The sequence below is a fragment of the Tympanuchus pallidicinctus genome, unplaced genomic scaffold (assembly GCF_026119805.1).
Source record: "Tympanuchus pallidicinctus isolate F22 unplaced genomic scaffold, pur_lepc_1.0 scaffold3, whole genome shotgun sequence".
Lineage (NCBI taxonomy): Eukaryota > Metazoa > Chordata > Aves > Galliformes > Phasianidae > Tympanuchus > Tympanuchus pallidicinctus.
The window spans coordinates 101094213-101121572 of NW_026294747.1; the positions used below are offsets into that span (position 1 = coordinate 101094213).

The window sequence follows — 27360 nt, forward strand, 5'->3', positions numbered from 1 at the left end:
ACTAAGGAAGGGTGCAAGAGGGGAGGAAGATACGTGAAAAACGCTGTTTGGGGAGACTGTGCCAGGTTTGCCCCTTTTGCTGCCTAAAGCAAATCACAGAGTGCCAGCATGTTTGCCAGCGGGGAGAGAGAGGAAAAGACATGTTTAAAATGTGTCTTGAGCTCCAATGCAGTGGGGTCTGGGCAGCCTCATGAGACTGCAGAGGCTGCAAAACAGCCCCTGCCCCAGCACAAACATCAGTCACACAGTGAATTTGTCGATTTTATCGCTCTTTATTGAAGCACAGTCAGCTACAATCAAAGCAGCTGTGGCCTTTACACCAGTGTAATTCCCTTTGCTTAATGGGATTGTAGTTCTTTGCTCATCAAGCCCTATTCCGCAGTCAAGGAGAGGAGTGGTGGCAGTGACCCGCAGCTGTCACATGTTCAGGGTCCCCTTCTGTCCACTGCCGTGGTGCTGTTCCTAGTGGGTGACCATGATGCCCTTCTCCACCGAAATGTCTTTGACCTGGTTGGAGGTCAGCCTGGCCACGATCTTCTTCTCTCCTACTCTTGTTGGAGTGCATATGACTTCAGACTTAATAATCCTGCCCGGCTGTATATCCCTAGGGAGAAAGGAGAACAGTCCCAGCATGAGCTCCTTGCACATCACCGGTCTCATCTGCCTATTTGTCATAGTTTTGCTTAAAGAAAAAGCCACTGCATGTATTTAGCACGGTTATGCCCTTCTGCAACCAAATTGCAGCAAGCAGGGTTTGGGACCCCATGTAGTAGCCCCCAGGCCCTGTCTTGAGCATGTATGTGGAAGAGCTGCACCGCTCACTGTCTCCTACCACTTCCTCAAGGAGAATTAACAGACAAGGAAAGGATGTTATTCCATGCCCAGAGCTCTGGGGCTCAGGATTGCTCAAAACCTTGTCTTACCCTTCATCAAACGTTGCCATCTTAAATATGCCCAAGCCCTCCACCATCAGCTTGCAGTTGTCCATGGGGATGTTCAGCTTGTTCTTGAAGATGAAGGCGCAGGTGAAGTCCTTGTTCAGCTGTGCCGTTTCTGGCATCTGGAAAGCGAAGCAAACATAAACACGGGGCATCAGAGAGCTGATAGAGGTGCTGGAGGTGCTGCCAAGGGGAAATGTTTCCTTCAGTCCCCCATCTAATTTTGGGACTCTTACATAGGGTCCCCTAGCCCCAGCCAAGCCTGGAAGGGTGCAGCCTCACCTGGACCTGGATGGGGGGGTACTCGAAGCTCAGAGACACCTCCTTGGTGAGCTTCTCAGGTGTCCCCTGGATCTCAGCGATGGCAGTGACGTGGACGTGCTCTTCATCATCCACTGTGGCCAGTGCCTTCATGTAATCATCGGGCATGATCTTCAGCGGGACGCGCACCTCTGTGGGACGGAAAGCGTGACCTGGCTCTTTAGCACATCAGTGGCAGAAGCAGCACTGGTGGCGGTGCCAAGTGATGCTGGCGGGATGCGGGGTGAAGCATATTTGCTGAGGCCATCCTGCCCTGCATACCCATCTCCCCCCCGTGCAAGTGCTGGCTCAGAAAGCACTAGAAGCAAAGATATAGATGTATATTTTTGGGAAGGTGACTCATGCTTGGAATGAGCAAATACTGTTAAGTATTCATCGCTCGTTAGTGTGTTGTTTGGCACACTGCAGTCGTGCTGCTGGGGATCGGCAGTGTTGAGCCTAGGTTGCTCAAAGATATGGAGCAAGCAGCAGATAGCCCTGGGGGTAAATAGCCTATAAAACATATCACAGTTTCCACGCCTACCAGATTGGCCTTCCACCTTGACAGTCTGCTTGATATATCCAAGATTGGCATGGACTTTCCCAGTGTAGGACTGCAGCTGGCAGGAGCTGGCAAGGTCGACAGTCCAGCTCCCGGCCACAGTGCTCTTCACGGTGATGACCACCTCAATGGGATTACCAGGACACAGAGGCTTTTCGTTGGTTATCTCCAGCTGGACCCCAGACTTGGGGACCACCTCATTTTGGACCACGTCCTTCTCTCCCGCATTTCTTAGGCTCACATCCTTGGGGACTGCAGCAAAGCGTGAACGAGGTGTCATCCCTGAGGGCTGCAGGTAAGAGACGGCTCTCTTCATGGATGCTCTTTCCTCTAAAGAGCCTGATGAAGGAAAAAATCTGCCTCAGACCTGTATCTCAGCGCTCTCACCCAGAGCCACCTCCCTGCCCTTTATTTGTTCTTCTGCTGCTGAGCAGAAGCTGTCAGGACACCGACTGCCTCAGCCTCAGCTCACGAGAGCCCTGTGGTCTGTGCTACCGCTGGGAGCAGGGCCTGCCTTCGGACTCTGCTTTGAAGGATGGGGGCAGTCACCTTCAGGGAACTTGTACTCCCAAGTGATGTCCTCCCGCCTGTTCTGCCCCACGGCCTTGGTGCTGATGTTGGCGCCGATGCTCCGGCTCTCCACGCCCAGCTTGGTGTACTGGTTCCTGCCGTTCTCCTCCGTGACGCGCCAGTAGACCTTGTCGGCGTTCACTTCCGCGTACACAAACTTGCTGTCATAGGGCAAATACACGTCTCCATCTTTGACAGCCTTCACTGGGCACGGGCCACACTGGAAAATACCTGCAAAGCACATTCAATGCTATTTGCTGTGCCAAACATGACGCACACATAGTGCATTTAAACACGCATGCACCCACAGTGCCCTGCAGGGTTGGCTTCCAGCCTGCCAAGAAACACAGTTCCCTGCTTCCTGGGCTCACACCGCAGGAGTGAGATTGCTGGCCTCAGGAGCTCACAGCTGGCTGGAGACCACAGCTCCATACGAAACATCCCTGCCTCCCATGGGAGTTGCAGAAGAGCCCTTCCAGGTAAATCCTACCTAGACTTTGCTCCTGAGGGGTCGCGTCGATTGCCTGCCAGCCATCAAACCCTGATGGCAGGTCCTTCCGCTTCATCCAGACATCATTCCACACGTGGAAGTTCCTGTGTACATTCAGGTTGGAAAGAAAGGGAGTGAGGTGTTGTAGGTAAGAGTGGTGAGCTCCTCTGCTTAGCTCCTTCAAGGGCAGCTTTAATAGGGGATTTGCGTGCAGCCCTGTGAGATCCTAGGCTGTCTCTCTCTCCCCAGCAGCAAACTTGAAGCAAAGGGAAACTCTCAAAGAAAAGCCTGCCGGGGCTGGGAAATGCAGAGTCACAGGGATTAGGGATGGTTAACCCTACCAGACAGAGTCAGAGGACAACCATTTCATCTTTTCTCCTTTCTCGTTCAGGTAGACATCAACCCTCAGGTTCTCATCGGTGTCATGCGCCGAGTTGAAGTTGCTCACACTGCGGGCTGGGATCCCCAAGCAGCGCATGACTGCAACACAAACAGAACACTGGGTTACAAAACCACCGGTGGGCATCACTGGGGTCACTTGGCCCAAACCCTGTTAAAACAGCAACACCCAGAGCAGGAGCCCAGGCCTGCGTGCAATTGGGTTTTGGAAATCCCCAAAGAGGAGACCCCGTGGCCTGTGGGCAGCCTGTGCCAGCACTGTCACCCACACAGCACAGAGTGCTGCCCGGTGCTCAGAGGGAGCTCCTGTGCTCCACACTGTGCCCACGGCCTCTTGTTCCAGTGCTGGGCACCGCTGAACAGAGCTTGGCTCCCAGTGCATCACTCTCTCCCATTTGGTATTTATACACACGGATAAGACCCTTCAGCCTTTGCTACAGCAGTCCCAGCTCCCTCAGCCTCTCCTCACATACAGGTGCCTCAAGCCTTTAATGAAAACACCAGGATCAAAGGGCATGCAGAAGTTTCCCTGGATTACTAGCCCTGTAATTAGGATACCAGATAGAGAAACAAGATTTTGCCCCTTACCTGTAGTGAGGACTCCTGAGAAGACCCAACATTGACCATAATTGACAGGCTTCTTCGTTTTGTAATACTGCTGCAAAATTGCAACGCTCCCAATCCATGCCATGGGGGAAGTCCCGTTCTCGTACTTCCCTGACCAGTTTCCCATCACGACACCATTGTCATCGTTGGCATTCACCTGTGTCCATGCACACACAGAGGAGACAACTTCAGGAATGAGGCCCACATCTTCCCAAGGTGCTCCACAGCTCTACAAGGCTGCTGGCACCAGCTGGGGCTTCCCTGCCTGGAATGCTGCCTGGCTGTCTTCAAGCATCCTGGGCCCCACTGCTCCCAGCAAGCCTCCCAGTGCAACCAGCAGCTGCCCCTGAAGCACGACATTGGGTCTGGCCACCAGCTTCCTACTAAAGGACAACTGCTGGGTCAGCGGCACATTTTGGAAACAGAGAGATGCTGCGTTTCTCCTGCCTCTTCCTTCCACCCAAAATGCCTCCTTAGCTCTTCTCCTGCAGTTTTGTATTCGTTCTAATCCCCAGGGAAATAAAAGCAAGCAAGAAGCAGGAAGGACAGCTGGAGGGGCAAACCAGTCCTCTGAGAGTGCCGTACCAAAGCAGACATGGCTCTGGACACAACCACGGGATCCCTTCTACTGCTCATCTTGAGCTTGCTTTTATTCAGCAGGTACATGCAGGCATCCAGGATTGATTCCTCAAACTGTTTTGGAGAGAAAAAGGAGACGTTTTTACACATCACTCAAAGAGGATTTGCTCATTTGCCTTGAGGTCTATCTAGGTTCTTGTGGAGGAAACTGCCAAACTAGCCCTACCTTCAGACCTTTCTTTATGATATTGAATGAACCTACTTCTTCTCTATGGCCAGTATTAGCAGTAGGTGGCTAGTTGGACTAGATGACTTAAAGATCTTTCCCAACCTCAGTGATTCTATGATTCTGTGATTCTGGAGCTTATGGAGCTTCCAAAAGCCTTTTTCTCCAAAGAAGAGTTTAAATGAAAACCCACCTTGGGAGAGACCAGCCTATGTCACGCATCTCACAAGCAGAGCCAGAACCTGGCCCAAAAACTTCTTGCTCTTGCGAGCGCTCCTCACTCAGCTACAGCACCTCTGTGAAGCCTTGCACATTGCTCACATGAATAACGACATTTTGAGAGGGTTACAGATATTCAAGCTATTGACATATATAAAATAGATTCTGGTTAAAAAAATACAGAATTGCAGATTACTATGGCAAAAGATTCCTCCTTAGCAGGTGCTGATAAAGCTGCCTCAGATCCTTCTCAGAGAGATGTCGGGCATCCTACACAGTGAAACCTGGCAGAATATCAGCATCGCTTCCCCTTGCTTCATGGCAGAATAAATACTAAGACAGGCACAGTCCTATGGGCGATGCCCATCTGTGGGAAAGGCAGCACCACGAGGACTTTTGATGGGTTCCTCTACGTTACTCCGTTTGAAATTGCAGACTTGGAGAACAAAATAGAGCAAAAAAAGGAACCCCCAAAAGATAAAAATAAAAGATCGCAACAGCATTAATGATGCAATGGGGACAGAATCAGATGTCATCATGTATCCACACTCTCCCCCGCTGCTGAGCTGGCCAGCAAGGGGGATCCCAGAGAGGAAGATTTGGTCAGAAATGCTCTGTTCTCAGTTTCTGAAGAATTCACCGGTGTCTGGTGATGCGATGGCAAATGTGCCACTGAGCTCTGGTCCGCGGCTAGGGAATCTGCTTAAGCAGATAGTTTAAGCAGCTGAGATTTCCCAGTGAAACTGGGGGATTACTCAAGTGCTTTAAGCTGCTTGTGTGCTTAATCTATTTGTGGATTCATTTAAATTAACACCAGAGAAAGGATGAAGAGAGGTATTGATGCTGTGGGGACAGCTGTGCCTCACCTGCCCAAAATTCCAGGGTTTGCTGTGTATGTCGAAGGCAGACCCAACATAGATGTAGCCCGTATCGTTGAGCACGTACTCCTTTCTCTCAGCCTCGTTGGACAGGAAGACAATATCACCTTGAAGAAAAACACTTAGATGTCGGCTGCCTGCTATAGGAAGATTTTCCTGGAAAGCTACACCGTGGCAGCTGGTGGTCTGTAACGCTCACACCGCTTGGTGGCCGTGTGGCATTCACACTTCTCTTGCTACTGTGGGAGAGTTCCTATAAGGCCAGTCTTTATTTTAAGCCCTAGAGGCTCCCCAGTGAGGAGCCGGCTCATTGCTCTTGACTCATAGGGATGCAGCAACTTGGAGAGAAGAAAGGATGTACATGGGAAGGGGGAGAGGAGAAGCTCCCAGGTCAAGTCCTTGAAAGCAGTATTGATTATCCACTTTGCTGGTCTGCTTTCCTTACCTTCACACCAAGGGTTGAACAGAAGGTAGACAGCGTTCGTCTCGGGCTTGTAAATGTTAGGGCCAGTCTGCACTATCAGGCCATATATTCCCACAGCGGCATTGGGTGCGCTGGTGACAGACAGAATGCACTGGGAGGCAACAAGGAGAGGGGACATGACGTGACCAACCCTCCGTGGTGGCACCAGTGCTGTGGGGCAGAGGGATGGGGCTCATCCTGCGTGCCCAGTAGGGGAGTGGGAGGTGAACAGGAAATCCGTAGGGCTAAGGAAACACAGGACAGGGGCTATGTGGTTTTTCCCCTACCTCTGTGCCACTGGATTTGATGATGGAGATTTGCCAACCGCTGACATTCCTCGTGCTCCTGGGGTTCAGTGACATCAGGGTCCCCGTGGGTTCCATTGGCTTTTCACCTGGAAATAACAAGTTGCATGGGTTTGCAGGGCTGTGAGGGGCTGTGCAGTGCCCGGTGCTCTCCCACTCCGAGCAGTGCTTACCAATGCTGAAGTGCAGTGCCAGCTTGTCGGCGGCTCGCAGCTCCCTGCTGAGGGTCAGCTGCAGCAGGAAGGGCTGCCCACGCCGCACCACCAGGTTCGAGGTGTCGTACGCATCTGTGTGGTGCTGCACCGAGTTCTGGCTCTTCAGGAAGTCAACGTTGGTGACCTTCAGGTCGCTGTCTGAAAGATCATTTGCAGAGAGAGGGAGATAGGAACAAATATATTGGTCAGTAAAGACAGCTTTCCTCTTACTAGAGCTTTTGTGGGTCACGAAAACACCTGGGCACCCGGTGGTCCAGCAAGAATGCTTTCAAGGACCACTGCAAGGAATAGATGGCTCAGCAGCAAAAAACAATACCACTTAACAATACCACTTCTCCTGCCTTTGGGTCTGGAGCACCCCACATCATGGTGCAGGTGCTGGGGGCAAGAGGGGTCACGCTGGCAGCAGGTGGGACCATCCTGCTATGGCACAACTTGCCTCGCCACAAAGCAAACACTGCCTTGGCACAGCAACATTTGTGTATTGTTTTTAGTTTTGTTTTTGCTGCTCTGCAGCAGATGCCAAAGGCAATGACGCCACAGGCACTTGCATGCAGCTATGCATCTTCCTTACCTTGCTATCCTTGCATAGGCAATGTGTGTATAAACAGCTATAGAAATACATGTATAGCCAAGGGCAAGGATCTTTGAGCACTACAAACGGTTGTTGTTGCAGATATTAATTAAAGCAACAGTGATTTTGACACTGTCTCCCACAGCATTCTCCTGCAGAAGCTGGCAGCCAGAGGCTTGGATGGATGCACTCTTGGCTGGGTAAGGAGCTGGCTGGAGGGCCGGGCACAGAGAGTGGTGGTAAATGGAGTCAAATCCAGCTGGCGACCGGTTGTGAGTGGTGTTCCCCAGGGGTCGGTGCTGGGGCCTGTCCTCTTCAATATCTTTATTGATGACCTCGATGAGGGCATCGAGTGCACCCTCAGTAAATTCGCAGATGACACCAAATTGGCTGGAAGTGTGGATCTGCCTGGGGGTAGCGAGGCCCTACAGAGGGATCTGGACAGGCTGGAGAGCTGGGCTGAAGCCAATGGGATGAGTTTCAACAAGGCCAAATGCCGGGTCCTGCACTTCGGCCACAACAACCCCAGGCGACGCTACAGGCTTGGGGCGGTGTGGCTGGAGGACGGCGTAGAGGAAATGGACCTGGGGGTATTGATTGATGCTCGGCTGAACAGACAGTGTGCCCAGGTGGCTAAGAAGGCCAATGGCATCCTGGCTGGCATCAGAAACAGTGTTGCAAGCAGGAGCAGAGAGGTGATTGTTCCCCTGTATTCAGCACTGGTGAGGCCGCACCTCGAGTGCTGTGTCCAGTTTTGGGCCCCTCACTGCAAGAAAGATATTGAGGCCCTGGAACGTGTTCAAAGGAGGGCAACAAAGCTGGTGAGGGGTCTGGAACACAGGGCTTATGAGGAGAGGCTGAAGGAGCTGGGAATGTTCAGCCTGGAGAAGAGGAGGCTCAGGGGAGACCTCATTGCTCTCTATAACTTCCTGAAGGGAGGCTGTAGTGAGCTGGGGGTCGGCCTCTTCTCTCGTGTCATCAGTGATAGGACCAGGGGGAATGGTTTCAAGCTACGGCAGGGGAGATTCAGGCTGGACATGAGGAAGTATTACTTCTCAGAAAGGGTGGTCAGGCACTGGAACGGATGCCCAGGGAGGTGGTGGAGTCACCGAACCTGGGGGTGTTCAAGGAAAGACTGGATGTTATGTTGAGGGACATGGTTTAGTGGGAGCTATTGGGAATAGGTGAACGGTTGGACTGGATGATCTTTTAGGTCTTTTCCAACCTTGGTGATTCTATGATTCTATGATTCTATGATAACAGTGACAGAAGCAGTCATTGTAGTAGGAGTAGTCATAGTAATAACAGCCGGGACCAGTGACTTAAAAATTAACCCCAACTGTTGATTTTTTCTCACATCAAAGACTTTATTGGCCTTATCTTGGCACTGAATTCATGTGATTATCAGTTAATGGTTGACAGCAGTGATTGACCCTTGTGGGACACAGGCACTTAGCCAAGTCGGATGTAACCCAGAAGTGTCAAAAGTCAGCCCTCCAAACTGCTGAACTTGGCAGGTGCAGAGCAAGACCCCTCTGCTCACCAGTAAGGTGGGGGCCTGGGGCTCTGCTCAGGTTGGACAGAGAGAGCCAGAGCATGCCAGGACACGGCCATGGCTCCTCTGAAGTGTCAAACCGTGTCCTGTCTCTGCCCATGAGCCTCTTCAGAGCTAAGTGCTGTGCAAACAGCAGGGAGTAGCAACACTAAGCAAGCGTTTGGCTCACCAGTGATTCAGATAAAGAGGTGGGCGAGTCACGAAATATGAAAACTGGGATCACTTAGAAATAAAGGAGTCAAAGGTAGGAGGGGTTAAGGGATTAGGTCACAAAATGCCTTGACAGTTTTATATGGCACCGCCAGCAGTGCCAAGGTGAGCATCACTGGGAGGCAGCCCTCGCACCAGGGAGGCTGAGATGTGCCGGTGGCTGCTGCAGACACGGCTCCACGTGAGAGAGGCTGTGAGCAGGGCTGGATCCTGACACCCCACCTCGATCTAGGCTGCAATTGCTGCACAACGAGTACAGCTCTGAGCAAACCAAAGTGATTGCCCAGTGAGCTGCACCGTGTTACTGCCTCCCTGCATTCCCTCCTATTTACTCAATAAACCCCATTTGTCACAGCTGTGTAAGAATTATCAGAAGTATGGTAAACAGACAAAATTAACTATCACCTTTCATCCACTGGCTGCCTTTTGGAGTGCTTTTTGTTTGCTTGCTCCTTGCCACTATCAATCTAGGGCTGATATTTTGCACAACAGGGTATGCAGGACACCAAAAATTTCAGCAGGAATTGTTCAACCCTTTGCTGAAGGAACAAACCAATCTCCAGCCACCAGAGCTGCTTGCCCTTGCTCCTTTGGGAAGCTCTGGTGAGCCTGTGCTCAGGAAAGACATTTCAGCTGTTGGAGCAGGTCCAGAGGAGGGCCACTAGGATGATCAGAGGGCTGGAGCACCTCTCCTATGAGGAAAGGCTGAGGGAAGTGGGCTTGTTTAGCTTAGAGAAGGCTCTGGGGAGACCTCATTGTGGTCTTCAAGTACTTAAAGGGAACTTAGAAACAGATGAGGAACCAACTTTCTACACCATCTGATAGTGGACAAGGAGAATGCCTTTAAACTTAAAGAAGGGAGATTTAGGTTAGATACTAGGAAGAAACTCAGAGGGTGGTGAGGCCCTGTCACAGCTGCCCAGAGAAGCTGTGGTGCCCCATTCCTGGAGGTTCTCAATGGCAGGTTGGATGGGGCCCTGGGCAGCCTGCTCTGGTGGGTGGTTGCCCTGCCCATGGCAGGAGGTTGGGTTTGGGTGAGTTTTAAGGTCCCTTCCAACCCAAATCATTCTGTGATTCTATGATTTTCATCTCAGAATATTTTTTTTTGCTGACTATCGTTGATACTGAGGATGCAGAGAGAAAATAACGCAGGTAATTGTTAATTATTTTTTTGAAGCATTCCCTGACTGTGCCAAGTCTCAAGTTGAGGAGCTGTGCCTGCCCAGGGCTGCATGCTGACCTCCCTGCACTGATTTCTGAGAAATCAGTGATTCCTGGTGATCTGTGGTCCAGCTGACACAGCTGTTTGTTCTGAGGAATGCCATGAAACCAGCTGGAGGCATCCCCTATCTTTTGGAAGCATCTCCACCCTTAGGCTGCCTTCTTTGCATTGCCTGCAGGCTTGTAAACATGAGAATTAATGGTTTATAGTGGATGAATGCTCTGAACTACATAAATATACAGATGTATTTTTCTCCTAGTTCCATGATTTATCTGTTACAGAGGTGTTACAGGCTGACCCACAGCCCCTCATCCTTACAGCCCCATCCATAAGTCATGAGGTTTAAAAAATCATGTTGTAGAGCAGTGTGTTTATAGCCAGCCCAGCTTCAGTGGGATAAGGGCTTCCCAGGGAGGAAGTGCAGTGGGAATTATATGGTCTGGCTGCAAGAAGGAACAACATTTAGAGACCTGCATTTACTTACCATCCTTACCCAACCTTGAGAGAGCACTCATCTCAGGGTAAAGATGTTGCTGCCTGAGGCTGGCAAGGAAATTCCAGCTCATCCACATACAAGGTACAGAGGTATGAAATCATAGATTCATAGAATCATTAAGATTGGTGCCACATCCACACGGTTCTTGAGCACCTCCAGGGACAGTGACTGCACCACCTCCCTGGGCAGCCTGTGCCACTGCATCACTACTCTTTTGGAGAAGAAATCTGTCCTAATATCCAACCTGAGCCTCCCCTGGGCAGCACTGGACAGCCAACTTTGCTGCCAGCTGTCCCTTTGGCACCAGCCGCCCCTGCTGCCCTGCTGCCCAGCTACACACCAAGCCCAGGGCTTGGGGTGGCCCCAGCAGCTGCAGCCACTGCAGGAGTGACTCAGGCACCTCACTGGGCCAGTGCAGGTTCTGCTGACAATAGGGTAAGCCACATAAATCCCTCTCGTCCACATTGCAACTTCTGACAGGTGGTGTCAGCCATCCCTAAAGAGCAATACTCTGCACAGTCAAGCAGGATGAAAGAAATTCCTTTCAGCTTAGCCCAGTGAGATTCTAAAAAACACACTTCTTGCCCATTACCATTGGCAGAGCCAGATTTCTACAGGTTGAAGGAAAGCAATGAGCACTGAGTTGCGCCTTCCAGCCATGTTCATTGAGCTCTCAAAACCACCTGAACAGTCTGACTCCAAAAGCAGCACTTCCCCAGCAGCAGCCAGATGCTTTCCCTCCGAGTCCCACTCACAGTGTTCTTGAGCCCCAGTCCTCACCACAGAGCCCTGCCAAGCCGCAAATATACCGCAAGTTATCATAAAGCTCATCAGTACCTTGATTCATGGCTCCTGACGGTGGTGTGACCAGAGGAGAATGCGATGCTGGTGGCTTCTGAGCTCCCGAGTAGCCTCTGCCCTTGCCTGTGTGCTTGCAGCAGGAACAGGGCTGCCCTTTTTATCTCTCCTGCTCTGAGGTGTCAGCAGGTCCATTGCCAAGGGGTGGTGTTTAAAGAAAGGAAGTTCCTGCAGAAGAAAAAAAAATGACTACAACTCCCTCTGCACATAGTCAGCCCCTGGAGAACAGCGAAACTTAAATCCCGCCTCACGTGGAAGGTAAATTTGCACAATCTGATGACAACTGGACAGACCCTTCACTGACAAATAGTAAATCATGGATTAGATGAGTAATGAGAATGCACTCGTGCCCTAATATCCAGGCCACTGGGACTGGGCTGACTTCAAGAAGCAGCTCACAAATGTTCTTCAGAAATTAAGTTTCCCATGAGGAACGGTACAATGTTCTTTGAATTTAACAGGATTTTTGTCATGAGGTTTGGGACAGAAATATCCAGTGCTGTGAGCTAACAGTGCTCCCACCTGTGGCAAAGCCCCTTACCTGTGGGGTTGGGTGGAGGCTGGAGGAGAAAGTGGGTGGGAAGAAGAGATCAAGACTAAGTCCAGAAGGAACAAGAAATGTGGTGGATGGACCAGGAGCCATCACTGGGTGAAGAGAGTCTGCCCAGGATTTGCTGGACCCCATGAGCCCCATTGCCTCCTTGTCCTGGGGTAACCAAAGGGGGAGAGAGGAGGGCATCCCATTGAGGGCACAACAAATGGCACGGGTCATCGGAGACACGGGCACGGTGGCCAGGGGCAGAGAGAGATGAAAATGTTCCCTCAGATACTCCAAAGTGAAGGAGCAGCTCAGCAGTGGGAGCAGCCTCAGCCCTCCAGTGCTCCCCTATGCGGCAGCAGCCAATGCTGAGTGCTGCAGAGTGCTTTGACCACCAGCATAGGATTCAGCTCTCAGTCACATGGTCTGATTTTTGTGCGGTTCTGTGTGGAGCCAGAAGTTGGACTCAATTATCCTTACATATCCCTTCTAACTTGGGATATTCTGACTCTGCCTCTCTATGAAGCTTTCAAAGGCACCAAATTTTCCCCATCAATTCGGGTAGCGAGGTATTTGCTTTAGGAGGACCTGTCCATTCGGTGCCAAGTTAGCAGATTCCACCCTCCAAGCATGTTCCTGCTTGCTTCAGGAGCAAGTGAGATGTCCCCACTTGAGAGCATGACAAGGTGCATCACGGGGCACGGAGGGTTCAGCACGCATTCCTAATCTCACAGGACATCTCTATGAACATCTGAGCTGGCAGTGTTACACACAGCATCACCCACCCTTCAGAGCCAGACACTGTGCTGCCTCTCGAATGCTTCACTATTGAAAAAGCAATGCAACTCCGGTTCACCTTTCAGCATTGCCTTCATTCTGTGCTTCTTTCATCCTAGAGGGTGGAAGACACTTTTGTTTAGAACTAGGATGGGATGAAGTAAAGTATGCATGGAATGTCAACGCAATAACACAACCAATAGTACGTGCGATCTGAACATTTACAACCTATGTTGCTGGTTTCCATTTGGTTGTAGCAACAACTAAAATCCACTTAATCTGAAGTCACTGACAGTAGCTTTCTAATCTGGTCTCAGCCTGCCATAGACGTCATTCTGTGTTTGGTTGAAGGCAGCTTCCATTGTCTTGGCACAGTAGTCTTACAGCAAAAACTACAGATTTTTGCAAACAGGAAGGGGCTGATGTCAGTAACGCTTTGCTCCTGAAAAAGGAATTACATCGGTATGCACTGGAGGGTCAGTCCAGGCAGGGTGTGTATTCTAGTTCCGTAGGGTTTTGCAAAAGGCTGATTTCAACAAGATGCACGTTCTGATCCTCTGAGCCTCAGAGTTCAAGGAAAGACTGCTGAAATCAGGTGGGTGTGAGTTCTGCCCTTCAACGAACCTTTGTCTTTGAAGACAGCTGACCTTTACACTGTCTCCAGGACTTCTTGGTTTACACCAGCACACAGGGGCTTTCATTTCTGTTTTCACTTTGTGCAGCTGCTGGTCTTCCCTGCTCCCGTTACCTTCTTCTGTGCTTTGTTATCATCTCAAATCAACAGCACTAAATTTGGAGCAGCATGCAACGCTCCGGCAAGAGAGCATCCTCCCCCACCTCGTACCAGCTTGCTTCACCAGAAACGGCTGTTATTAAGTGCAATACACTCTGGGAGAGCCATTGGCAAGCTCTGAGAAAAGGGATTGTAGGAATGTTTTTCAACTACATGGCATTTACTTGTTCCATGTTGTCAGCAGGTCATCTCCGTCCTTCTTGCCACCACTTCCCTCCTGCCCTTGCTGGATGGAGCGGGCAGAGGGCTGTGGTCCTGTGCTGTGGCTTTTTCCCATCTCTGTTTCTTGCTGTTAAAGACCACAGGCCTCCTTATTTTTTTTCCCCAAACAGTTGCAACAGTTAATCACTTCAATCAGGCTTATGAAAAAGCTAATGTGCTCTTCTAATTAACAGAAGCAGGACATGATCTTTTTTTCCCCTGGCAATCACCAGCCTGTTACTTATCGCTGCAGCAAAGCTTAAGCTCCCACAGTTCTGTTCCAGCTTGCAAAATCAGACACCAGAGGCTATTAGCCTTATCTGCACTTACCTGCAGAAAGGTTAAGTCAACTTATTAGCTGACACAAAATGCAACACAATGCAAACAAACAAAACTAGAATTCCCCAGTGGCTGCTCCCCTATTTACAAGCTTGCTCTTTGTCCCAGGTTTTGTTTATTTTGTGTATCAAAATGACGAGAGTAAGGCAAACTTCCAGAGCATTCCCACAGGTACTGATGCCATGCAGGAACAAGAAGCTTGCAGTTTTAGTCAATTACTGGTCTAGTTAGGGAGACGTTGCCTTCTGTAACAGTGACACCAGACCTACGTTTTTTTTCACTGTTCAAGCATTTGAGTTGCTCCCATTGTGTCTTTTTTTAATTTCCTGCATCCAGAGCAACTCTCAAACTCAAACGCAGATCAAAATCGGCACAGTCTTCTCTGTCTTTAGGGATTTCTTCATGGTGAGATACATCTACACGTAAGGAACCTGATGTGCTCTCGCTGCTTGTTACTCTCGAGGGAGCTCTGATCCCATCACTCCTCACTCATGCCCTTTCAGCACAGGCCATGACAGTGGCCTGTTGGCTACGCCCTGCGGGCATCCTGTCCTCCCAGGCAGGCAGATTCTCCCCTAACCTGACGTGAGCTGACTTGTGGCAGCCGATCGGACGCCAGGGCTTGATGCGAGATGGCCAAGCCCAGACCGTAACCATTTCCAAGGCATCTGGCCACAGCTCATTCATAATGAGTTTCTCATTAGCAAATACTAAGACGTAATAGATACCAATAAGCTTGCAATGGAAACTCCGTTGTTTCGTTCTGATTTACCCATTAAGGAATGTTTGGACCTAATGTTATGGGTTTGGGTGCCAAGTTTTGGGCATTCATTCCAGTAGGAATGAAAACAGTCTCTGTACCCAACCCAGCACCCCTCAGAGGCAAAGAAGGCTTTTTGCCTCAAATGGAGACCAAAGCTACACACATCCCACACATCAGTTTATGGTCTTGTAATCCTTCCTCAGGCAAAAACCTCTTGCGTAGCTCTGAAGGAAAAGAGCTGCTTTAACAGTAAGCCAGAGTGACACAGTGCTAACATAACTCTTCTGTTATTTTTGAAGACCTTTCTGTGGCTGAGTTGCAAGAGGCAAGGGCAGCCGCAGCATATGGGGCAACCCTGCATAGAAATAGACCCTGGGATGTCAGAATTGTGCAGTGTGACCTTTAACTCTTGTAAAATCACAGGAAGCACCAAAATAGTCACCTTGCAGGACTGAAAGGATTGCATTACTTTTCTGACTAAAATGGTTCAGGTCAAAGTACTACTTGTTCGCAAGATGCTTCTTTATAAAATTATGTGCAAGAATTGATGAAAATACCTCTGCTTCTTCCAGGCAGCAGCTTCCTCTTTTGTGAAATGATTCCTTTTTTAACCCAAGTAAATCGTCAGCACTTGCTGTGACGTGGGACAGGGGCCCCCAGATTGAGTTCTGTTCCATGCAAGGAGGAAGCTGCTTCAGCTTTGCTTGTGGCCCCCGTCCTTGTGGTAGAGGAGACGGTGGGCAACTGGCAAGTGCAAGTCATGGCCTTCTCAACCTCTTGTTGCAAGACACCGCTGGCCCCTTTCCCATCCTAACCCGCAGACCTGCTCCTCACAGCTCCTCTCCATCGGCAGACCTGGGACACAGAGAAAACCTTGCACCCCAGGAAGGCCTGCAAGCGGCCACAGCATGCAGGACATCCTTGGAAAGGGTTCAGTGGGGCGGGTGCAGCCACCGCAGGGCCATTACTCCACCCTAGAGCCCTGAACCAGCTCCCAGGGTGCATGTGTGGCCACGCTGACTGATTGCAGTGTGGACACACATCCACGGCCTACACCTACAGCAAACAATATGAAAAGGCACGAGGAAAAAGGAGCAGAAGAAGGTTATAGAAAAAATAAATGGTAAGGGCAAGGAAATCAACAGCATAAATATTGACTCAGCGATAAATAGTTTATCCATATATTTAAAACAGTTTCAGAGAACAAGGAAAATACTGACTGAATGCCTTCCCACCTACAGGATATGTGTTTGGCTGCACATGTCTGACTGAGAAAACAGAAACTGGCCTGCCAGCTTCTTCAAGTGACATTTCTTCCTGCAGGGGCGGCACAGCCGCTTCCTGTCTGTCCCTGTGGGGATGCCCACAACACGTGTGGCTGCATGGACGGGCACAGCACCGTGGGTTTTGTGTCTGGGGACCTGCAGCTGTTTGCCATGAGAAGCTGCTGAGGCAGCACGCTCCCATTCACCCCTCTTTGCAAGATCCAGGTCATAGCCCTTCACAGCAGCTCAAGAAGCTCTCACTCGGATAGGCAGCTGGAACAGCTCCAGGCCCATTAGGATTTCTTAGGAAGCATCTTCCTGCAGCACTGGTTCCTGACAGCCGTGCCTGCCTGTTGCCTAACTTGGGAATGTCCTGAAGGGATCGAGTCACTTCAAACATCTCACTCGGCAGCATAAAACGTGGAATTTGTAATGACTTATTTTCCCTGGGGGCACGGCTCGCTGCTCCTAGCATTGCTGTAATTTACAAGAAACCCTGGCTGATGTTCAGGACGTGCACACGCACTGAGAGCAGGCCATGGCGCCAAGCAGAATTGCTCAATGCTTATCTCTTGATGCAGACCCAAAAGAACCAGCTGCTCCTTTCTCAGAGGAGGTGAGCAGGTGTCATGTTCAACATACCCAAGCTTCATCCCAATTCCCATAGCTAGGAAGAAACCACGGTATGAACCAGGGAACACTGAGTGATGGTTTCGGGGTGAAGGTGTACACGTTTCTTCCAAACAGTGCTGGTACCACCTGCTGCACCCAGCTGACTGCCCTCCTCCTTATTTCCATCGCAGTGGCCTCATCTCTGCAAGGTGTAGCAAAGCCCCTGCAAGGCCAGTGCAACATCTGCCCCAGGAGCTCCCCGGTGCTCACTAACCCAGCACTGACAATTTCATGGGACTTCAAGGGCATGCAGTGCTCCTGGGAGCTGCTGCTCAGAGCAATTGTCCTGCACGTGCCAAGTGTTGTGGCTGGATATTGTGGTGCTGCCTGTAACTGTGGACTCCAGGTGCTTTGGCAACTCGCGCTATCAGCAGCCATGCAGTAGGGCCCTTTTCCTTTGATAACAGTGTGTCTCTCTTCAAGCCATGAATGCATACCCAAGTGTCTGTGACGGTTTCTGTGGTTAGCTATCACACCCCTGGTAGCCTAGGTCTGTATGGTACCTCAAAGAGGAACCTCCTTTCCGTAACACAGCAGCACTTAATGGGAACTGCCAAATGCGGAGGCAAACAAATTCCAGTATATGTGGTGTTACCCATGAAATCTGTTCCCGGGTCACAGAAAGTCCAACTTCCTCCCCAAAGTGGGAGGTCACCAGTACTAGACTGGGTCAGTTGAGGTTTTGTCCAGTTGAGCATTGAAAATCTCTGTAACGAAGAAGCAGCCATCTGGGCAACTCAACTCCCGGTGAAATGTTTTTTTCCTGAATGCCATCTTGGAACTCTCAAGGCACAACCTGTGCCTATTGCCTCTTCTAATAATGTCTGCTAGAGAGGAGCCCGGTTCCACCGCCTTTGTACCTTTCCTTCAAGCACCATCAAGACAGTGCCCACCCTGCCAACAGCTCAGGAGCCCATTTCAGATATTACAGATAACATGATGATGCGTTTTCAGTGCCAAAAGATCTAGAAACAAAAATACCTTAGAAAGAATGCTGAAACACCTGGCCTAACAGTTGTCTTTTCAAAGTTAGAACATGTACTTCAGTCTCAAATATTTCATTTTTCCTCAGGACCACGCTGTTTTTTTAGGTGTCAGTCAAGTTCAGTCCCATGGCATTACTCTTCTGTTCTGAATCATTCAGACTTTCTTTCTTGAAAAATGTACTATAACAATTTACGGTGTTGCACTGCAATTCTGCAATGCCATCAGCGCTAAAGGTCTCTGGAGGGTCACATGAGGACTGAATTGTGTTAGATGGAATTTTTTATACACCAGACTGCAGAACAATCTACCGAGCATATTCAACAGACTCACATCTACCACTTACCACCCTTGTAAACATAATATCCTGTAAGCTGTCTTGATAAACACTGTCACTGAGCTATCTTGATAAACACTGTGACTGGGCTGTTGTACAAATCTTTCAAGTAAATGACTCATTGTCAATGACAATAGGGACACTTCTCATATTTTACGTATAGTCCTTTACCCAGTCAAGTCAAACGACGCTGTAAGGTTCAACTGCAAGTACCATTTCAGCTGGTTTTGTTCCCTGTGAAGGTATACAGGACATTATTTATCTTAGAATATAATACTCTCAGACCTTCCTCGTACAATAGTATTTTCAAACATTTCCCACAATTAACTCAAGAATACTTCAATCTTTGTGAGCATTGTCATGAATCCTGCTGTTCACCACGCACCTGATTGTTCTATTGTTTGAAGCATGACACGGCAGAGCCCTGCTTCAGAAGAATCTGATCACCAGGATGCTTATAAATCGGCTTGACAGTGAGGGAAAGGTGCGGGAAAGACTCACTGCCATCAGTGCCTAAGAGATGTGCAAACACAAGTGCGTTTTTGGGGAGATGTGTACTGGATAATCCTCTCCATAAATACTTGAGCTCAAGTGTGCAGAAGCCTCATGCTCTGCTGTACTTTCAGCATACGGACAACCCACCTTCTGGCCTTGTAAGCCAAGGTTGTATGTTTGGTCATGATTTTCAGCCACCTCACAATGTCTACCACATTTGCGTGTTAGTCTCACATCCCTCTTACTGTGTGTGATTTAAAATATCTGTACATAGAAAATTTCAGCCACTGAGGTTTGGATAGAGGAATGGGCTGCCCGGAAAGGTGTTCAAGATACGCTCAGGGACGTGGCTTAGTGGGGAAATACTAGGGGTAGGTGGGTGGTTGGACTGGATTATCTTGGAGGTCTTTTCCAACCTTGGTGATTCTATGATTCTAAGACACATTTGAAAATGACAACACTGCTTTTTGTGATCACCTCAGGTGCACCTCAGGTCCACACACAAACTATTTACAAGAAGCAGCATTTGATCACGCAGCAATTGCAGCCCTGGCCCTGTGCTGACAGGCTCCACCAAGCCCTGCTTACATAAAAGAGAGGAATTCCACCACCAATGTGCCCTGCTCAGCAATCTTTCCCTCCCACAGCTCTTGGAACTAAAAACTTGGTTTCCACTTCCAGCTTGTAATATTTATGAAGTTTTGGACAACGTTTTCACAGTCCTAGTTTGTCTTCTACTGTCTTAAAAGTATCACGGAGGAAAATGTTGCCCAAGCTTTCTGTGTACGAACATCTCCTAGACCTTGGCACGCAACTGAGATTCTGAAATAAATGGCAGTTTTGAACTATAAAAAAGGAGGGGCAGCAACAATCAAACTAACCAACGAGCTCAAAAAGTGATCGGAATGGATAAACTTCTTGTTCCTGCACTCTGGCACTGGACTTAGAAGTGAGCTTGATGCTCATCTGGTAGAAGTCCTTACCCATGGCAATGCCAGGTGAGAAAAGAGCTAAGTTCTTCTCAGAACCTGGAAGGAAATTCTACATTTTGCTTTGGAGATTTTGTGCACATTGAGCCAAGGGCAAAGAGCAAGGCACAAGGTTGGAAGCATGGCACAGCGCTGTGGGCACTGTGGCTATCCACAGACCAGACATCTCAATCACTGCCAGTCTGGTCTTTCTCCAGCCACTTGCATGGAGGCTTACAGCTGACTGGTCATGCCTCAAAGCAACGCACCGGGGTAAACAAACTAGGCTTGTAGCCTTTGTTATTTCTCAGTCACATGTGAAAGTCTAACGAGATTTCATAGGCTTGAAAATGCACAGTTCTTGGTTGTTGGCTCTGCAGACAGACAAGGGATGATGATGGGTCTTAGCTCCTAGCAGCTGTTTTCTGCTCCCTCTGAGGGGTTCAAGTGTGCAGGAGCAGGGGCTGCCCCAGGCTTGCTGCTGTTTCAGCCACTGACTGCAGCAACTTCCTTTCTAATGCCCTGAGTCATGGCAGCTCACTGGCAGCTCAGCAGATCCTGTGTCAGACAGAGCTGGCCAGTGTTTGCCTGCTTGTCTAGCACATGTGAATTAAGCCAATTCAAACCAATCCATCGCCAGTTATCAGCCAGCCTAATCAAGCAAGAAACACCTCCTCCTCTGTCTGTCCCTTACTGCTTCCAAGGCCAACGGACATATATCACTCAATCTGTCCTTGCTGGCCTCCAAAAAGCCCTCTCCACATTTATGAGGAATAGGCATTGGGAGCACTCTGTCCCCTTTCCCACCAATGCTGCTTTCTTTGAGGAAAAGACTTAGGAGCACAGTAAGGGGGAAAAGCAAAGTGGCCTCTCAGGACACGGATGGCAAGCACCAGGAGCGAGGGCTCTCCCCTGAAGCAGCAAGGGGACAGCGACTTTGTAGCCATCTGATATCAAGAAGGAAAAGGCACAAATCCAACTCCAGTGGCATTTCCACCTACAAGTCTATTTTTACAATCCTGTTGGGCACGGAGCTGATCTGCCAGCTAATACAAACATGACAGGTCCTGATAATGAGGCTCACACAAACGTGTCCTTGGCTTTTCTGCACATGCCATGACTATGACTCACTTTCTGCAGTTACAAGAAGACACAACTTGGCAAGCCCAGAGCAAACAAATGGTATCACCAGCATGATGCATACATTTTTAGGCATCATTATGATTCTTTATTAGGATTGCAATCAAAAATTACCACAGAAAACAAGCGTGTGCAGGCGGGGGAAAGAAACCAACACCTTGTAAATGATGATTCTTGCACATGTAACATACTGGCAGGCATCTCATTCTGGCAACGAAGAGTAATGACTGACCCAAAACGTAGCACGAGAGGGAACCACTGATCTACTTAATTACATTGCACAAATGGAAAATAGCATCTTTCAGGAGTGGAAAAAAATGTTGCCTGAGAAAAAACATTTTTACTTAAAGCAATTGTCAGCTCAAGTGATGAGTGTTCATCACAGACATAATGAAGAGGGCTGACTGATGACGTGGTGTTCTTCCCGTATTACAGCATGACATACACAAACCAGAAATAGTGATAAAAAAATCAGTGCTGGTTAAGAGTTTAAATGAAAAAGCAACCCCTTACAGTGAGCAACATGTCAGGAATGGGAAACTGGGAATTACAGGCAACAGACGTAGATGGCAAGTCAAAAGTGTGTGTGATAGAGGCAGCCAAAGGAATTAATGTAATGCTCCACCACGTTCCAGACAATAGGAACCTGGAGCAAGCATGGGGCCTCTGCAAGAGGCAGCAAGGAAAATCACCACCAGCAGGGCAGAAACATCCACAACCTTCAGTGCCCAGTTCTGCTTTCTTTTTCATTTTGGGATGGTTCCTCTCATGGAAAAGTACCAATGTATGGTCACCTTCCACAGCCACTATGTTTACTTTCTCCCTCCCGTCCTGGCACTGGGAAGGCTCCATCAGCGCAGGGTGTGAAGAGGAGGGGTGGCTGATAAGCTCTGGCTCTGGTTTCCAGACAACTGACTCAGACTGATCAGCTCTCCCTCAAGTTGTCACTGTTCCCACACCTCCACCAGGCACACGGAATGGTTGCTCTGGCCAACCATGGAAAACGCAATACGCATGACTTTGCAAATTGATGGAGAAACATGCAAGGGAGCTGGGCAGGTCTGACGGCACTCAGTAGGCTCTGGCACGGAATGAGAGAGTGCATGGTGTGAGGACCTGGTTGGGACCTGGCAGCAGCACTACTGAAGCATTATCCAAGCTGGAAATGGAGAGAGATGTCACAACCCCTTCTTCTCCACCATGTGCAGTGTTGGCTGGGGTGCAGCAGTGTGCAGCAGCATGAGGCCACAGAGCGTCACAGTGAGGCCAACCCACCACAGTGGTGTCCACGTCTCCCCAAAGACAAGCTTGCCCAGGATGGCCTGGAGGAAAAGAGAAAGACAAAGCTTTGCGGAGCTGAACCACCTTAAAGCCTTCTGCACTGCCAGCTCCTCTCTAGGGCTGCTTCAGCAGCCCAGCAGAACTTGCTAGAGATAACTCCTGGTGGGATCATCACCAACATACGGATGACGATGATGCTGGAGATAACCTTGTTTAGCAGTCAGCTGGGAAGCACAGCCAGATGGAGCTCCCCAACAGGATTTCAGCAGCTGCAAGCATGCTTTGCTGTCTTCCCAGCACCTCTCAGGAACCAAGTCTCCACTCCAGTCAGTAAAAACACAGCTCCACTTACTTGAGAGCATTTTGGACAAGACTGTGAGCTGGATGAGAAGGGCTGGAGCATAGAAAGAAGATTAATGGCTTGTGAGAGTGAAATGCAAGCATGCCCGTGGGCCAAAAGTGCTTGTGCTCTCACTAAGAGGTGGCTTTGATCTGTCAAAAGTGAGGTTTTGCTTTAGCTAAACCAAAACAAAGCAAACACTCCCAGCCCCAACTCTCACTGGCAATTAGAAAGAACACCTTACAGCTGCTCCAAGGTATGGCACGTGGCAGTAATGCTCTTCCTCCCACATCATGCAGAAAATCCTACAGCCTCTGCGTGAGGAACAGCTGTGAGCTGACACAATTATTTCACTGCTGTCTGCAGAGGGGTACCTATGCCTCCCTTCACATAGCATCACGGTGCTCCTCTAGGCTTCAGCACCTTGGGAATGAATGTACTCACCGAAGAGATGAAGTTGGAGGCTGTTGTGGTCACAGAAGCAGAGGCCGAGGAGGAGGACAGTCGCAGGGCTTTTGCAAAGACTGTCCACATGACTGCATTGCAGACACACACCAAGCCAATACAGCCCACACGAAGTAGAATTGGCAGCTGTGGGACAAAAGGGAAAGAACTGATTATTTTCACTGACTGCTTATTAAGCCTTACTATAACGTGAACACTTTGAAACCAGAGTAGCATGGGCTTGAAACTGAGTTATAGTAGGTAACACATGAAGATGAATATATTACATCACAGAAGGCAACTGAAACAAGAAAATAGCCCTGGATGGAGCATGGCTCTGAGGCATCTTAACATGAATCCAGCCTCAAGTACAAGCTCAGAAGTGCTGGGACAGGGTACAGCAGCTGCCAAAGTCCAGAAAGCTTCTGGCCTCACAACTTGGTGCACACACCATGCAGTGAAGTGCCTTTCCATCACCAGACATATGGAAAAGGGTCTTATTTTTCCCTGTCAGATTGGAATGCAGCTGACATGTCAGCACTGTGTAAGTTCACAGCTTTGCCTAAAAAGCCTTTAGGCAGTCTACCCAATATCCTCTGTTCCAGCTGCTGTGGCCCATTTCCTAGCCTCTCAGTGTTGAGAAGGTGATGTGAAGGCCACAAGGGATGATGTCACAGGCAGAATAACTCCTATAAACACTCAGGGAGTCCACGAAGGTGAGGAAAAGCAAGACTTTGCTCAGCCCACAGTGATAACATCTTCACATCCCATTGCCTCTCTCAGTCAATAGAAGGCCGTTGTGAGATCAGCCCTTAAGGTGCAAAAGCTGTAGGCATGAAGCCACCCACAAATCCAGCCTGCCTCTCATGAACAGCAGCACTGCGCCTTCCTTCTGCCAACTGACCCCTGGGGCCTCCAACCACCTCCTGCTCAGAAGAAACTAACAAACACCAGCCAGGGAGGCTGTTAAAGGAGCAGAAACTTAAAGGGAAAGGCCATAAATCATAGAACCAAAGAATGGCTTGGGTTGGAAGGGAATTCAAAGATTGTTCAGTTCCAATCCCCTGCCCGGGCAGGGCCATCACCTACTAGATCAGGCTGACTAGATTCCCAACTAGCCTGGCCTTGAACGCCTCTGGAGATGGGACATCCACAATCTGTAAGGGAAGGCAGTACCAGTCCCTCACCATCCTCTCAGTGAAAATACTTCCCTGACACCTAATCTAAATCCCCTCCTTCAGCATAAAACCATTCCCTCTCTTTCTATTACTATCTACCCATGTAAAAAGTTCACTTCTCTTCTGTTTATAATCTCCCTTTAAATAGTGGAAGGCCACAGTGAAGTCTCCATGCAGCCTTCTTTCTCCATACTGAACAAGCCCAGCTTCCTCTGCCTGTCTTTGCAGGAGAGGTGCTACAGCCCTCTGATCATCTTTATGGCTCTCCTCTGAACCTGCTCTAACAGCAAGATCCCTTTGGATGGCATCCTTTCCTTCTATCATCAAAACAAACCGCTGCTTGATGGCTGGCACAAAGTCTCCAAGGCTAACCCCAATCCCACAGAGTTCACGTGTTTGGCCTCCTTTTGCCCCATCGGTAGCAAAGTCCTCCAACTTTATCACGGCAATGGCGAACATTCCCAAACAATTCCCACCTGTGCAATGCTTTGCGGTGCGAGGCCCTTTACACCAACACATCAACGCCCTGGCAAACCTTGCTGACAGGGATCACAGGGTCAGCCAGGTCCAAACACACCAGTCCTTCGAGGAAGAAATCTGCTGCTATGTCACGGCTCATTGTGGGATGGGGTTGCCTTTCAGATAGCTTCTTATTCTGGGCCTCTCCCTCTGCCTGGATTAAAGCACATTTTGCCTTGGCCGGGGCAGCTCAGTATATCCATGTAGGCTGCTAGAGGTCAGGCACATTTGGAAGATAAGAAAAATATCTCCATGTTTTATAAAAATTCAGCATATTCTTCTCTGTATCAAAAAGACCCTATCAGTGTAGACTGTGAGGAGAAAGGGCCTAAAGATAGAATCACAGAATCAGAGAATGGCCTGGGTTGAACTGGACCAGAATTATCACCTAGTTTCAACCTCCCTGCCACAGGCAGGGTTGCAACCACTAGACCAGGCTGCCCAGAGCCACATCCAGCCTGGCCTTGAATGCATCCAGGGATAAAAAGATCTCATACTGTCTCCAGCTACCCACCAAGAAGATGGTGGTGTAGCCAAGGTGATGGAGCCAGGCTCTTCAGTGAGTTACATTGGGATATGAAAAGGGGCAGCAAGCATGGGTTAGGAAAGGGGAAATGTTGATACAACACAAGGGAAAACAGAAGCACTGAAGCAGAGGCTGTGGGTTCTGTAACCTTGGAGGTGTTCCAAGCTTGACTGGAGAAAGCCATGAGCCATCAGCCAGCCCTGCTGGGGCTGGACTAGAGACCTTTGCAGGTGCTGCCTGACCCATGTTACTCGATGAGCCTACCAGACTTAGAAGGATGCTGGCTGTCTTCAATAAAACTCCACTGCTGAACTTCTACTGCAGAAGCTCAGAACTCAGCTGTAGCATGCTCTGGAGGTGGCACGTGTCCAGAGGAAGGTTTTTCAGAGAGGCTGAGTCCTTCTGCATCTCAGGCAGAAGAGCAGTCATGGCAATAGCATGCAGTGCAGAGATGGGAACATCCCCGGATGCTCCCCACAAGGAAGGACAGAGGTGTAATTCCTTCCCTGCAAAGGGCTCAACAGTGCCAGCCCAGTGAGTCAAAGATTACTGTTCTGATTGCTTTTCTAAGAAGAGATTAAGTGAGTGTACATTTCAGATAATCCAGAACCACTGCTGAAGTGGCAGAAGCAAATTTAGAAGGAGGTTGGCGGGAGAGTGGGGAAAGTAAAGAAAAGGCTTTCTTCAGGCAAAATGACCCCACAAGTGAGGTCGTTCTCAGGTGGGGCCAGCACACATCCGTCTGCCCTAGAGATCTGTCTCTGTGCTGCTACTGAGCATCCTGAAGCTCTGTCACCACCTCTCAGAAGCATCAGTACACTTCTAACATCTGCTACATTCTACACTATACAAATAGCAGCTTTTTTAGGTGCATTTGTAGATTTCTGTAGTTCTTCCACAAATGCAAAACTCAAACTTCAATCCTATGCGGCAGCTCTGCAGAAATGCCTTCATAGCAAGTGCACAGGAGTCAAACAGTGAGCCCTCTGAAAATGTTTATGTGTTTATGGTCCTGCAGGTCCTGTAATGTGTAAGCTCTGGGAACATCGGCATTTGCTTCAAACCTATGTTTTAAGGCTAAACTGATTAATTTAGTTCACAATAATCACTCAAATGGACCTGAAAAGCAAGTGGAGGAGCCAATGTGTTCAGAAAAACAAATCATAATGACAGAATTGAGCACGAATGAGCTCTGGAGTTCTGCCTCTGGAGTTCTCCTCGTCCAGCCTGGAGTTGGACCTGGGGCACACCAGGCCCATAGTGCCAGCTGGGAGAGGGAAATTCGTCCCACTGTGCTCTGTGGCCTCACCTGCAGCACTGAGTGCAGTTCTGGGCAACACAATCTAAAATGGATATAGAACTATGTGGGCGTCCAAAGGAGGGCTACAAAGATGGATGGCTACCAAGATGGGAAAGAGTCTGAAGGGCAAGGATACGAGGAGCGGCTGCAGTCCTGTGTTTGCTCAGCGCAGAGCAGAGGAGCTGAGGGGAGGCATCATGGCGGCTGCAGCTCCTCACAGGGAGCGGAGGGCAGCGCTGAGCTCTGCTCTGTGTGACAGCGATCAGACACAAGAGAATGGAGCTGTGCCAGGAGAGGGCAGGGTTTATGGATGTGGATGAGACCCCTACGAGCCTCCCCTCCCCATGTGAGCAGTCCCAGCTCGCAGTTACTCGCACATTAGGAGCTGCTGACACTCCGTGCTTTACTTTTTGGTCAGCGCAGAGCAGAATCTTTTGGGGGGCAATCAGAGAGAGCACCAGGATTCGGAATGTTCATTCTCCTTCCGACCACTCGTAGACACACGGAAACTCCTGCTACGTTTTCCAGATGCCCGCAGAGCTCAGCATCTCCCCATACCCCAAACGTTTCGCACATCTCCACGGGCTGCAAGAGCAAAGCGGTACCCGCCGGAGCACGAGGAAGGGCCCGCACGCACTTCTCCATCAGATGCGAACTCCGCGGCCGGCAGAGGCCGCAGCCGGTAACTCAGTGCTGCCGCTTCCCCGCCCCGGCTCGCTCCCTCCCTCCCTCCTTACCCAGCCTCCGGCCGCCTCCCCGCCGCGCAGTGCCCGCGCCCCCAGCGCCAGCTTCGCCGCGCCCGCGGCCGCCGCCCCCAGCAGCCCCGCGGCCAGCG

The 27360-nt window shown here is 49.7% G+C and overlaps 1 protein-coding gene across 1 annotated transcript; it reads right to left on the minus strand.

The window, feature by feature from the left end:
- Nucleotides 1-252: 252 nt before the first annotated feature.
- Nucleotides 253-27358, minus strand: TGM4 (transglutaminase 4). The gene is made up of 16 exons (XM_052694229.1): nucleotides 27263-27358; nucleotides 23003-23149; nucleotides 11645-11833; nucleotides 6709-6888; nucleotides 6518-6624; nucleotides 6213-6342; nucleotides 5756-5874; nucleotides 4451-4558; nucleotides 3848-4022; nucleotides 3202-3340; nucleotides 2861-2964; nucleotides 2350-2601; nucleotides 1783-2139; nucleotides 1221-1390; nucleotides 924-1060; nucleotides 253-604 (listed from the first exon to the last, which is right to left on the minus strand). The coding sequence occupies exons 3-16, from the start codon at nucleotides 11652-11654 to the stop codon at nucleotides 463-465; spliced, it is 2130 nt and encodes a 709-aa protein (XP_052550189.1). The 5' UTR covers nucleotides 11655-11833; nucleotides 23003-23149; nucleotides 27263-27358; the 3' UTR covers nucleotides 253-462.
- Between the last annotated feature and the right edge of the window lie 2 nt (nucleotides 27359-27360).